This window comes from Bos indicus, chromosome 6 (genome assembly GCF_029378745.1).
Source record: "Bos indicus isolate NIAB-ARS_2022 breed Sahiwal x Tharparkar chromosome 6, NIAB-ARS_B.indTharparkar_mat_pri_1.0, whole genome shotgun sequence".
NCBI lineage: Eukaryota > Metazoa > Chordata > Mammalia > Artiodactyla > Bovidae > Bos > Bos indicus.
The window spans coordinates 104010786-104023107 of NC_091765.1; the positions used below are offsets into that span (position 1 = coordinate 104010786).

A 12322-nucleotide genomic window follows, 5' to 3' on the forward strand; every position below is an offset into this window, starting at 1 on the left:
ATGATTTTTGTGAATTAATAAGAGCATGCAGCTGCACTGTAGGTCACTCTTGCTACTGCAGGGAGGCTGGTTGGGACAACTGTGAGGGGACCCTAGAAGAAAGAGGGATCTGGTCATTTGGGGTAGGAACAGAGTCATGGGTTTATAAAGTATTTGAGCTAGAAAATCAGACAGCAGCTACTGGGGCTGTGGCTCCTGGTGCAAGTTTTGGATGGTGTATCAGTTCACTTTGATACAATAATACTGCCTAACAAACAACCCCATAATTCTGTGGCTTACAACAAGAGTTGTCTGTTGTTCTCAGGTCTGTGGGTGGCAGAGGCTTAGCTGGACTCAGCTAGAATTGTCTTCAGGTTTCTCTTTGAATCAGGTGTGCTGCTCATAGCATCCCATTCTGGGACTCAGACTGAAGGAGGCATCATTCCTTGGGTCCTGCAGTTTTCACGGTAGAGGATGAACTCTGAAAGAAATTGAGCTGAAACCCACCTGCCTCTTGAAGCTTATGCTCAGATTGGTGCACTCACATCACTCTCAGTCTATTGGTCAAAGCGAGTCATGCAGACACACCCACAGTCAGTGTGACTGGAAGAGCCCTGCACCCACGCTGGAGCATGGCAAGGGTAGGAGGGCAGGAAGGAATGTGAAAGAAATAACCCAGTCTACCACAGAAGGTCTCCGTCAAGAGTGTCTGAGGTATTTGTTAATAACATAAATTCCTGTCCCATAAACTAGATCTGGCAATTGAAAATCTTGACAAAAGCACTAGGATTGGAATCCCAGTGGATTTGCAGCATTATCTTGGCTCTGGTGCTGTGTTGTGAGTTGTACTTGCATGAGTGGAGTGCGTAGCTGCCTGTCCAATTGAATGTTTGAGTTGCAAGCGTGAGTCAGTGACTTAATGTCAGTCAGTGGCTTGTAGAGTTTGAAAGGCAAAGAACTTTCAGAACTCACCTTGACATTTCCTTGCCTCATGAGAAAGCAATTCTACCTGCACTCAATGCACAGACAAGCATGTCCTTTACCTTTTTGAGACTTGTTCTTGTGCTTGCCCTTCAGACACAAAGAGGTTCTTCATCTTTCAAGGAGTAATTTGTCATTTATTTACTCTGAGCCCCTTCCCACTGATAAATCAGGCAGCCTGATCAAAATCTCTACACACTTACAGCCTGTAAGTGGATGGAGTTGCCCTCTTTGTATTAAGCCAGTACCCCTATTTTTGGCACTCACTCATCCACTGACAAAGTTAAAAGACTTGCTCCTTGGAAGGGAAGCTATGACAAACCTAGGCAGTGTATTAAAAAGCAGAGTCACCAGTTTGCCAACAAAAGTCCATGTAGTCAAAGCTATAGTTTTTCCAGTATTCATGTAATGATGTGAGAGTTGGACCAAAAAAAGGCTGAGCATAGAATTGATGCCTTTGAATTGTGATGCTAAAGAAGACTCTTGAGAGTCCCTTGGACTGCAAGGAGATCAAACCAGTCAATCCTAAAGGAAATCAATCCTGAATATTCATTGGGAGGACTGATGCTGAAGTGGAAGCTCCTATACTTTGGCCACTTGATGCTAAGAGCTGATTCATTGGAAAAGACCCTGATGCTGGGCAAGATGGAAGGCAAAAGGAGAAGAGGGCAGCAGAATGAGATGGTTATATAGCATTACCAACTCAATAGACATGAATTTGAGTAAACTCTGGGAGATTGTGAAAGACAGAGGAGCCTGACCTGCTGTCGTCCATGGGGTTGCAAAGAGTCAAACGTGACTTCAAGACTGAACAACAACAAAATCCACTGACCCCAGATTCCAGTGTGTGAACTAGTGAAGCATGGTAGGAGAGGGGATGTGGGGTGTCACAGGCTCTCCCCCCAATTTCTTGAGTGGAATAATAAGTATTGAAACAGTGGCACTCAGTGAGATGTACTTGAAACCAGCTATTACATACAATGTGAAGCATAATCCATGATTGTTTTTGATCTGTGGGAATATAAAGATTACAGATATGCCGTGATCTAAGAAAGAAAAGCAGTGAAGAACTCCATGGATGGGTGAGGTAGGAGGGAGCCAGATCTTCAGCATCAAAAAGTGAAAGTGTTAGTTGCTTAGTCGTGTCTGACTCTTTGCGACCCTATGGACTGTAGCCCACCAGGCTCCTCTGTCCATAGAATTCTCCAGGCAAGAATACTGGAGTGGATTGCCATTTCCTTCTCCAGAGGATCTTCCAGATCCAGGAATAGAACCTGGGTTTCCAGCATTGGAGGCAAATTTTTTGTCATCTGAGCTTCCAGGGAAACCACAATTCATCACAGGGTTTCAGGAAATCTGTTTTCAGGTGCCTAGTGGTGTTTCAGGACCATGGACAGCATACAGTACTGCTTTCCAGTCCTTATTTACTTCATGGAACCTGAAAACTTCAGAACTGTGTCCGTGTGTATACTATTTATTTTGCTGGAATCTTCCACTTCTCCTCCACTTTTCTGCTTCATGTCTGTGTGTATGTGTGTGTGTTAAGTCACTTCAGTTATGTCCAATTCTTTGTGACCTTATGGACTGTAGCCTGCCAAGCTTCTAGGTCCAAGGGATTCTCCAGGCAAAAATACTGGAGTGGTTTGCCATGCCCTCCTCCGACTTCATGAGCATCTCATACTTCAGAACCCAGCTCAAACATCCTCTCCTTGATGAAATAGTCACTGCCTTTCTCTGTCTCTGTAATAGCAACTTTCACTCTCTAATGTTTTCCAGATAGCAGCCAAGGTTGCTAAACTAGTGACTTTGGGGTAAGTTGTTGGTTTGATGAGAGTGGAACCTTGTTTTTCTTCTAAAGCTCCCCAGACCTTAATGAGTTTTCTGTTCCTCTAACTTTACTTTGGAAATGACAGACTTTATTCCCACCATGCAGAAAGGAGAACAGAATTCAGGGAGGCTTCATGCTTCCCTCAGGACAGTGATACACAAGATACAGTGTGATCCAGACCTCCCCTCCTAACTGATGGTTATTTATTTTGCTGTTGTGTGGGTAGAAATATCAGAAACTATAAAGGCTAATTTTTGTAAGTGGCATTCAACATGGTACTTGATGTTCTGAAGAGAGCAAAGGCATCCTGCCAACACCTACTCTCTCCTCACAGTTGGGGCTGGAAGGGAGATTAGTGTTGGGTTTGGAGAAGAAAGTCTTCCATTCTCTGTGCTGCTCTTCTGCTCCCTATGATGTTTGGCCGTGGAGATGTGATGACTGCCCAGCACCAAGGTGTAGGCGGGCCCCACCTATATTGAACAACCTGTCCTGTATTGAACAGGATTTGCACTAAGCAAGCTCCTGTTCCCAGGCAGCAGGGTTAGACTTCAGGGAATGTTAAAATAAAAGAGAGATTTCTGATCTGTCAGTCTACTCTGTCCTTTCTTCATGATTTCTCCCCCAGCTTCCTCCCTTTCCTTCTTCCCTCTTCCATTCGTTTTCCTTCCCTCTTTATCACTCCTTTATCTCACTCTTCTTTTCTCTCCCCATGCCCTTTGTCTTTTCAAACACTCTTTCTTCTCCTTCCCTCCTGGCTGTCACCTCCTCCCCTCCCACTCAGCAAACATTTGCTAAAAACTTTGTAAGGGCCCTGCATGGTCTCTGGGGATTTGGAGATGAGTCACACAGAACTCTTCTGGGAATGGAGGGGTATCTAGCCCAGCAGGAGATGGGCATGTGACCAGTGACCATGAAGTGTGATGAGCATTCTGGGGGAGGGGTGCACAAGGGGCAGTGGGGACACGGGGCAGCACCCCAAAGCCTGCACTGGGTGGAGTCATACTACCAGAAAGATCTACCATGTAGAGGGTTTGGTATTTTGCTTTTCCACCTAACGTTTTATTGTCTAGCACTGTGGTTTATCCTTTAAAATCCCTGGGAAGGGACTTCTCTAGTGGTCCAGTGTTTAAGAGTCTGCCTGCCGGTGCAGAGGACACGGGTTCAATCCCTGGTCTGGGAATCTAGGATCTCACTTACTGCAGGACAGCGAAGCCCATGCACCGCAACTACTGAAGCCTGCACGCCCCCAGAGCCCGAGCTCTGCAACAAGAGAAGTAGCCCCCATTCACCACAACCAGAGAAAGCTTGTGCATATCAGCGGAGACCCATACAGCCATGAATAAATAAATAAAAATTCCTGGGGGATATTTTAGCAGCTGAGTGCTAGCCACTAGTGGTGTGGTACCTTGTCACTCATTTTGATTTACCTCTTTGTGGATAATTCTTTGACCCTGTTTGGGATATTATCCTGAGGACAGATTCCCAGCACTGAATTTCTAGGTCAGAAGTCAAGATCTGTGATACAATTTGAAAAAATGGCTGAGGCATACCCTTACTAAGAAATCCCAGCTTGAAGGAAGCTGTGCAGATGATCAGTTTCTCTTCTCCCACTTCCGCCCAGTTTGGGCAGTCTCAGTTCAGAAACTTTGGTGGGCTTGAATTCCTCCTTGGTGAAAGCCTTTTCATTATCGTCATTACCATCATGGCCAGCCCAGCCTCGCGTCTGCTTATGGCGTTAGAGCCCCTGTGAGCCAGCACCTGCTTGCCTCTCCAGCTTCCTCACCCTGTGGTCCTACTTCAGCCAGAGGAAACCACTGACAGACCCCTGAGTACTCTTGGCACCCCCTAACCCATGCCTGTCCCTGCCATTGCCTGCCTCTACCATCTCCTCTGTCTGTGTTAGGTGCTCAGTCGTGTCCGACTTTCTGCAACCCCACGGACTGCAGCCTGCCAGGATCCTCCATCTGTGGGCTTCTCCAAGCAAGAATACTGGAGTGGATTGCCATTCCCTTCTTCATCTCTCTCCTCTGCCACATGGCTAATTCCTACTCACTCTTCAAGCTCAGAATAAGCACGGTTCTCCTGGAAGGGCTGGAGTGGAGGCCTTCTCTGCTCCCACCACCCCTCTGTCCAAGCCCTTCCCACACTGGAGTGCAAAGGTCTGGTTATGATTCAGTCTCTCCCACTGGCCTGAGAATTCCTTAAGGGCAAGATTTTTTTTTTTTTAGCTGCATGTACTCTTTTTCTTAAGCAAATATTTATTGAGTATAATTTCTGCTACAGAAAATGGCAAAGAATAAACAATGTGTAACTCTGCTGAGTATTCACCAGTCATTCACCAGTGGCAGGCCTGGGCAAAGCATTTTATATACGTACCCCATGGGGTTATCCCTCAGCCCTGTAAGGCAGGGACAATTATCCCCATTTTATAGATGAAGAAACTGAGGCTCAGACAGGTTAAGTCACATGGATAGCAAATGAGCAGGGATTGGAAGCTGCATCTGTCTGACTCTGAACGTTTTGTTCTTACACAACGCTGATCCAAGGCCGTGAGCCATGATGAGTGTAAGTCTCTTTAGGTTACTGCTGTCACCCAGGAAGAAGTGGGCAGTCTCTGACATACCCTTGCTGTTAGATTTTTGTTGAATTTTTAAGGAGGTATTTCATTTTCTTTCAAGGTATTTAAAACAGTGAGTCTTGTACAGAGTTTGTCATTGTTTATATCTGCTGACTGTTTGCTCCTTGTGGTAATCCTGGGAGAGGCAGGGTATTGGTATTTTTCTTTTAAATGTGTGATTTTTATTAAGTTCTTCAAAATTATGTGTCATAAAACTTACTGTTTGGAGGGAAGTACGGCTCTAGGGTTTTTCACTCACACTTCCTGCATGAAGAAAGGGAGTCCTAGAGAGCTAGATCCTCAGGTTCTTTCTAAATTGCATCTGATTATGGGTGGTTATGGCTTCTACCATGTGGATGTGTGCTAAGTCACATTAGTCGTGTCTCTTTGCGACCCTCTTTGTAGCCCACTAGACACCTCTGTCCATGGGGTTCTGTGGGCAGGAATACTGGAGCAGGTTGCCATGCCTTCTTCCAGGAGCCAAACCTGCATCTACTGCAACTCCTGCATTGCAGGCGGATTCTTTACTGCTGAGCCACTAGGGAAGCCCTCAGATGGGTGAACATATTTAAAAATGAGACAAAAGTGTGTTTGATGGAGTGAACGCTGGACAGGAGATTAGGAAACCTTGAGTCTAATCTCCACCCATGTTGATTTTATGAATTTGGGAGGTCAGCCCATCTCGAGCTCCATTTCCATCCAAGGTCAATGGGACCACACATTCCCTGAGAACCATTCAGCACAAACAGGCATGGAGAGCACTGCAGCCATGAAGCACATTTCCTGAGATGTCTTTTGAGAAAAAATATCCTTGTCAAGTGTCCCACAGAATGAAAAGGGTCTAAATTTGGAAAAGATCAACTCAGTTCCCCTCTTGAATATTCACATTACACATCGGCAGTAAAGGATCTGGGAATTCCTGACATAAAAACGATCTCTACATCTCTTTAACCCAGAATTTTCTAAACTCACTGCACCTGGGAATCCCCTTTTGGATCAACATCTATTAAAACCCTGCTGGGCTAGGGTTCCAAAGAACATACTTTTGAAAGTGTCAGTTGAAAGGCAAGCACGCTAGTCATTTGAAGGAAGAAAAAAGAAGTCACATCAGCTCTTGCCTTCTGCTGTGAGCTTATTGTTTTTAGAAATAGGCTGGCCCCTGAGAACAGCAAGAGCCAGTACCCTGATGGTAGCTACACATGGTATCTGCTGGTAGCTGGGGGGTGGGGTGGGGATTTGAACATCTGATTCTAGGAAGAGCAGAGCTGGGTGGGGCTGGTCTTCTGGGCACAGTGCATTAAATACCACCTTTCAGGATTAGCCTGAAAAGCCCTTTATTAAATGTGACAAGGCAGACGGCTGCCCACGGAACACCGTGTTTCAGAAACTAGGCGCCAGCTGCCAATGACTCACATTTCTCTGCTTTCTAGTGCCCAAGAAAACTGCACAGCAGTGTCTTTGCCTCTGGGTATGCAGTGCTCAGGGCTCTTTCCTTTGGTCCTGGCTTCTGTCTTAAAGATAAGAGGCAGGTGGTTGGACCTGGGGGTGACTGAGCTTGAAGCCCTTTCCTCCAGAGACCCCCTTCCTGGAGAACAGGACATACGTCTCTTCCTTGGCTTCCTTGGCCCTTGGTTCTTTGTCTCATGGCCACAATGCCGTTTCTCTCCATCTTTACGCAGTTATCCTTCGAGAATTAGTTCAGGTGTTCATCCATTAATCTGTCCTGCCAGGCTGTGCCCAAAGTATTGGAGACCCAGCAGTGAAGAAAACAGGTGAAATCTCTGCCCTCATGGAATCAAGTCTCTGAGGGAACTGCAGGGACAGCTGTAGGCGCTGCCCTCCTTCCGCAGTAACGAGAGTACAGCTGGTTCCCTGTGAGTGGTACCTGATGCAGCCAGCGGGGGAACACACCTCTGATGTCGGTGCGACAAGGCACATTTATAAACACATGTAAATGTAGACTATGTCAGATGTACTGTGTTAAGAACTGTGTAAACATAAAGTGGCTAAGAGGTGAGGGGTCTGCAGACGAGACCGTGATGTAAGGTGTCCCAAACAAGCCAGCCAAGGGGGGGACCCTCAGGTGACACTGATCAGAGAGCTGCCTGGCGCAAGTGAGAGAGTGAATTTCGCACATAGTAGGAGTCCAGATTAAGTAGGGTCTCACTAACTTAGCCCTCACTCTGGAGGAAGCATACTGATGCAAGAACCCACTAGAGGGTTCTGAGTAGCAGGCTGCAGGCTCTGTTTCTGCTCAGCAAGCCTTTTTTGATTCCTTAGTTTGTTGTTTGTTTTAGTCACTGAGTTGTGTCCTGTGCTTGTCTTTTAACACTGAGCCGAAGCCCCAGACAGCACTAGTGGTCAAGAACCCACTAGCAGGAGATGCAGGAGATGTGGATTTGATCCCTGAGTCGGGAAGATCCCCTGTGGTAGGAAATGGCAAGCCCCCTCCAGTATTCTTGCCTGGAGAATTCCATGGACAGAGGAGCCTGGCCTGCTGCAGTCCATGGGATCGGGAAGGGCTGGACATGACTTGAGTGTGCATACATGCATGCATTCCATTTGCCGATTCCTTAATTTGGGTGACAACCTTCTTTTCTAGGCTTATGCAGCATCCTCTGCCTTCCTCTCATGGTCAGTGCTATGGGACCACTGGGACCCACCTGAGGTGCATTCTGTGTCTATAGAGGGTTTCTCAGGGGGCCCTGGTGGGATCTAGCCCAGTTACTCACTGGGTACCCTGTGTTAGCTGGATCAGTGGGTACCCTGTATTGGATTTCCATGCCTGCCTCCCTTACTCCACTTACTGGAATCACCTCCCAGAATCACTGCTTGGGTCTAAAATCGTCATCTCAGGCTCAGTTTTCAGAGGAACCCATGCCAGACCCTCCCTCTGAGGTGGCTACTCTGAATTGTTACTGTTTCAGTTCAGTTCAGTTCAGTTCAGTTGCTCAGTCGTGTCCAACTCTTTGCTTTGTGACCCCATGAATTGCAGCACGCCAGGCCTCCCTGTCCATCACCAACTCCTGGAGTTCACTCAGACTCACGTCCATCGAGTCAGTGATGCCATCCAGCTATCTCATCTTCTGTCGTCCCCTTCTCCTTCTGCCCCCAATCCCTCCCAGCATCAGAGTCTTTTCCAATGAGTCAACTCTTTGCCTGAGGTGGCCAAAGTACTGGAGTTTCAGCTTTAGCATCATTCCTTCCAAAGAAATCCCAGGGCTGATCTCCTTCAGAATGGACTGGTTGGATCTCCTTGCAGTCCAAGGGACTCTTAAGAGTCTTCTCCAACACCACAGTTCAAAAGCATCAATTCTTCGATGCTCAGCTTTTTTCACAGTCCAACTCTGACATCCATACATGACCACAGGAAAAACCATAGCCTTGACTAGATAGACCTTTGTTGGCAAAGTAATGTCTCTGCTTTTGAATATGCTATCTAGGTTGGTCATAACTTTCCTTCCAAGGAGTAAGCGTCTTTTAATTTCATGGCTGCAGTCACCATCTGCAGTGATTTTGGAGCCCAAAAAGATAAAGTCTGTCAGTAACAATTGGCTTCTTATCTAAGGGGTGGGGCTTAAGGGCAGAGGCTGTGCTTTGTCCATCACCACATCTCCAGCTAGGAGGTAACACAAACAGTAAATGGGCATGTGGCAGAAAAAGTTCTCAGCCTCCAAGAAGTGCAAGTTGACAAATATTAATGACAACCAAGGGTGTTTTGGTGGTCTCAGAATGGCAAATTGGAGAGGTACTTTTGAAAAGCAGTCTAGTTATATTTATCAAGGGATGCAAGCACGGTTTATACTTTTTGACTCAGTTGTTAAATTTCTGACAATTTAGCTTAACAAACAGTCCAAATTAAAAGAAAAGCTTTATACACAAAGGTGTTCATTGTAGAAATACGTATCATTGTGAAACATTGAAAAGAACCATGGGGGAATAATTAACAGTCTACTGTGTATGCATAAAATGAAATATTTTATAACCCCTTAAATGAAATAACTTGAGACAGGCTTATGGTAAAATGCAGAAAGGACACAACCGTGTGTTCTTTCCGGCTCCTAGAATTGGCTGTATCCTTTGCTGCCTCTGGGCCTTGGCACGTCAGTTCTTTCTGCCAGGCGCTTAGCACTCACCTTACTGGCCTTCTTCCTTACCTTTTGGTCCAGCTTATCTAGAATTATTTTCTAGATCTGAGCTTGTTCTTATCTGACTCCCCAATAAGGTCAGCAGCCCTTTCGCTTTGTGCCCATGATGGGCACCCTATAATTCTCCTTTTTTGAATCCAACATACTCCCAGATTTGTTAAACCTCTGTCTGTCCCTCACCAACTCCACGAGAGCTCATTCTTCTCCTGTTCTTCCAGGCTCCTGGGCTAGTATCTGATGGGTGAACGGGTGAGTGAATGACTAGGTGTGCTAGGATCACAAGTATGGAAGTAGAGGGAAATGGGGAAAAAACATCAGAACAGTGACTGGTGGTGTTTTTCCTGGGGAATGTCACTTTGTTTTTTTGGCCATTTCACTTGTTTGAAAATGTCTTTAAATTGAGTTTTGTTAATTTCAATAATAATGCCTGAAGAAATTCTTGTTCTATTTACAAATGACCCAGTTTATTCCACAAATGAATGACATTTAAAAAGAGGAGGAGATGGTACACATTTCAGTGGACTGCAGAGAATTGTGGGCTGGATGTGTTCTGGGGACTTCGGGTGGATTCCTCTTCACAATACCCCAGTGTAAAAGGACATTTTTGAGATAATCAAGTAAAATTGAACATGGTCTGGTTATTAACTGAGCTGAAGGAATTGATGATGACTGGGTTTGTTGGGATAATGGATCTTAGTTTGTTTTTTTTTTTAATTGCCTAACAGATTATGTAGTAAAGCATTTATGGGTGAAATGATATCATGTTTGAGATTTGCTTTAAAATATCTCAGTGAATACAAAGCCAGTGTTTAAGGGGGGAAAGAGGTGAAAGGAGAAGGATGAAGTCTTGAAAGAATCTGGATGAAGGCTAGCAGGGGGCTTTTTAAGACCATTTCTTTACTTTAGAAGAGTTGAAAATTTTATGCTGAAAGTTAGAAAAAAGCATTTCTTGGCTTTTCTATAATGACATTTACTACTTTGCTTGGCTTTTCAGAGTGACCGACTTCTCATCAAGGGCGGACGCATCATCAACGATGACCAGTCCTTCTATGCCGACGTCTACCTGGAAGATGGACTCATAAAGTGGGTGGACCAAACACACCTTTTAAAGAAGCCCATCTCCCTAAGCTGCCCAGCCCTTAGAGGAAGTAGAAGGCTTTCTGGAAGCAGAAGTTACTCTGCCCCAGAGTAACTGTGCTGGCTCTTGTGACTCCCACGGATGGAGACGTGTGGAGAGGCGCAAACCATGGGTGGAGAAGGGGATGGTGTTTGCTGAGTGCCCCATGATGACGCAGGCTCCCTGCCATGGTGCTCACACAGGCCGTGAGGCCCACAGAGGCTGTGAGGCACACACACCAGCCATTCTGTTCTTGGCGGGTGGTGGGCCCCTGGGGGCAAGTGGCTGCTCCATGTTGCAGAATGAGTTAGGGGCAAGAGCCTAATTCCAACCTAGCACACCTGACTAGATTCATAGCTTCTTTTTCCCCCTACATGCCTGTAGTTTCTGGAATTGGGTAGAGGGGGCCAGGAGAGAAGGAGGCATGTTGGCCTCCAGGCAGGGTTCTTGTCTGGTTTAGGGAAGACATGCTTTGGGACTCTGGAGTTCTCCTGTGCCTTCTCCTGGCTGGCTGCCTCTTCAGCCGTGTAGGACATCCCAGAGGTGTGAGTCTGGGTGGGCTCCCAGAGCACAATACCCCTGATGGGGAGACCTACACAACAGAAATTTCTTCTCATAGTTCTGGAGGCTGAAGTCCTGGGTTGAGGGTTGAAGTGCCAACAGGATGGTTTCTCCTGAGGCCTCTCTCCCTAGCTTGCTGACAGCCATCTTCTTTTTTTTAATTTATTTTTAATTGGAGGGTAATTGCTTTACAATGTTGTAATGCTTTCTGCTGTACAACAGTGTGAATTGGCTATAGGTGTAGGTATGTCCCCTCCCTCTGGAGCCTTCCTCCCCCACACCCACCCCCCACAGATGGCCAACTCCTTGCCGTGGCCTTTCCTCTGTGTGTGCCTCTGGTTTGTCCTCCTCTTTCTTAAAAGAACAACAGCCCTATTGCATTAGGATCCGCCCTAATAGCCTCATTTTAACCTAATTACCCCTTTAAAGACCTTGTCTCCAAACATGGTCACATTCGGAGTTACTGAGGGTTAGGGCTTCCATATGGGTTTCAGGGGACACTGTTCAGCCCCTAATACCAGACAGTGGCTTTTACGTGATTTCCACCTTTTACTCTGCTGCTTGGCTCTTCCTCTGGAGTTGGGAAGAGCAGAGTTGGAGATCGTCTCAGATCCAACGTGGGCAGCTGGCCCTGGAAAGAAGGCAGAGGGGGTGTGAGCAAGGTCAAGTTCAAATAGGAATGAATGTTTATTGGTGGGTCCGTCCTGGGCGTGTATCCTCTGACGATGAAGATGATGGTGGGGAGGAGAAGAAGAGAGGGAGGAAGGGGCAGAGGAAGAGGAGGGATGAGGAGGAGGAGCCTGTGGATTGCCTTGCATGTTAAGGGACCATCTGTGAGGAGTAGGTGCTCAGGGCAGCGTTGAGCCCCTCCCGGCCTCCCTCTGCCTGACCCCCCAGCAATTTATCCTGAATGGATCTGACCATTTCCGGTCCAGCTCAGGCCTCACCTCTTCCAGTTTATTCCCTCCCCGTCCCCCAGTTCCCTCTGCACTAAAAATGGCCTTTGCAGAACTTGCCAAGCAGTTCTCCCCTGCGAGACTTGCATCCATAAATCCTCCATCTGAAATGCCTTGCCCCTCCCCCATCCTCAT

The 12322-nt window shown here is 46.6% G+C and overlaps 1 protein-coding gene across 2 annotated transcripts in view; it reads left to right on the forward strand.

The window, feature by feature from the left end:
• CRMP1 (collapsin response mediator protein 1) overlaps window positions 1-12322 on the forward strand; it is a 66240-nt gene that overhangs the window by 13567 nt on the left and 40351 nt on the right. For both annotated transcript variants that reach the window (XM_070791786.1, XM_019963079.2), the window contains exon 2: window positions 10548-10636. In XM_070791786.1, the coding sequence (XP_070647887.1) occupies window positions 10548-10636 (89 nt within the window). The remainder of the gene's footprint in view (window positions 1-10547; window positions 10637-12322) is intronic.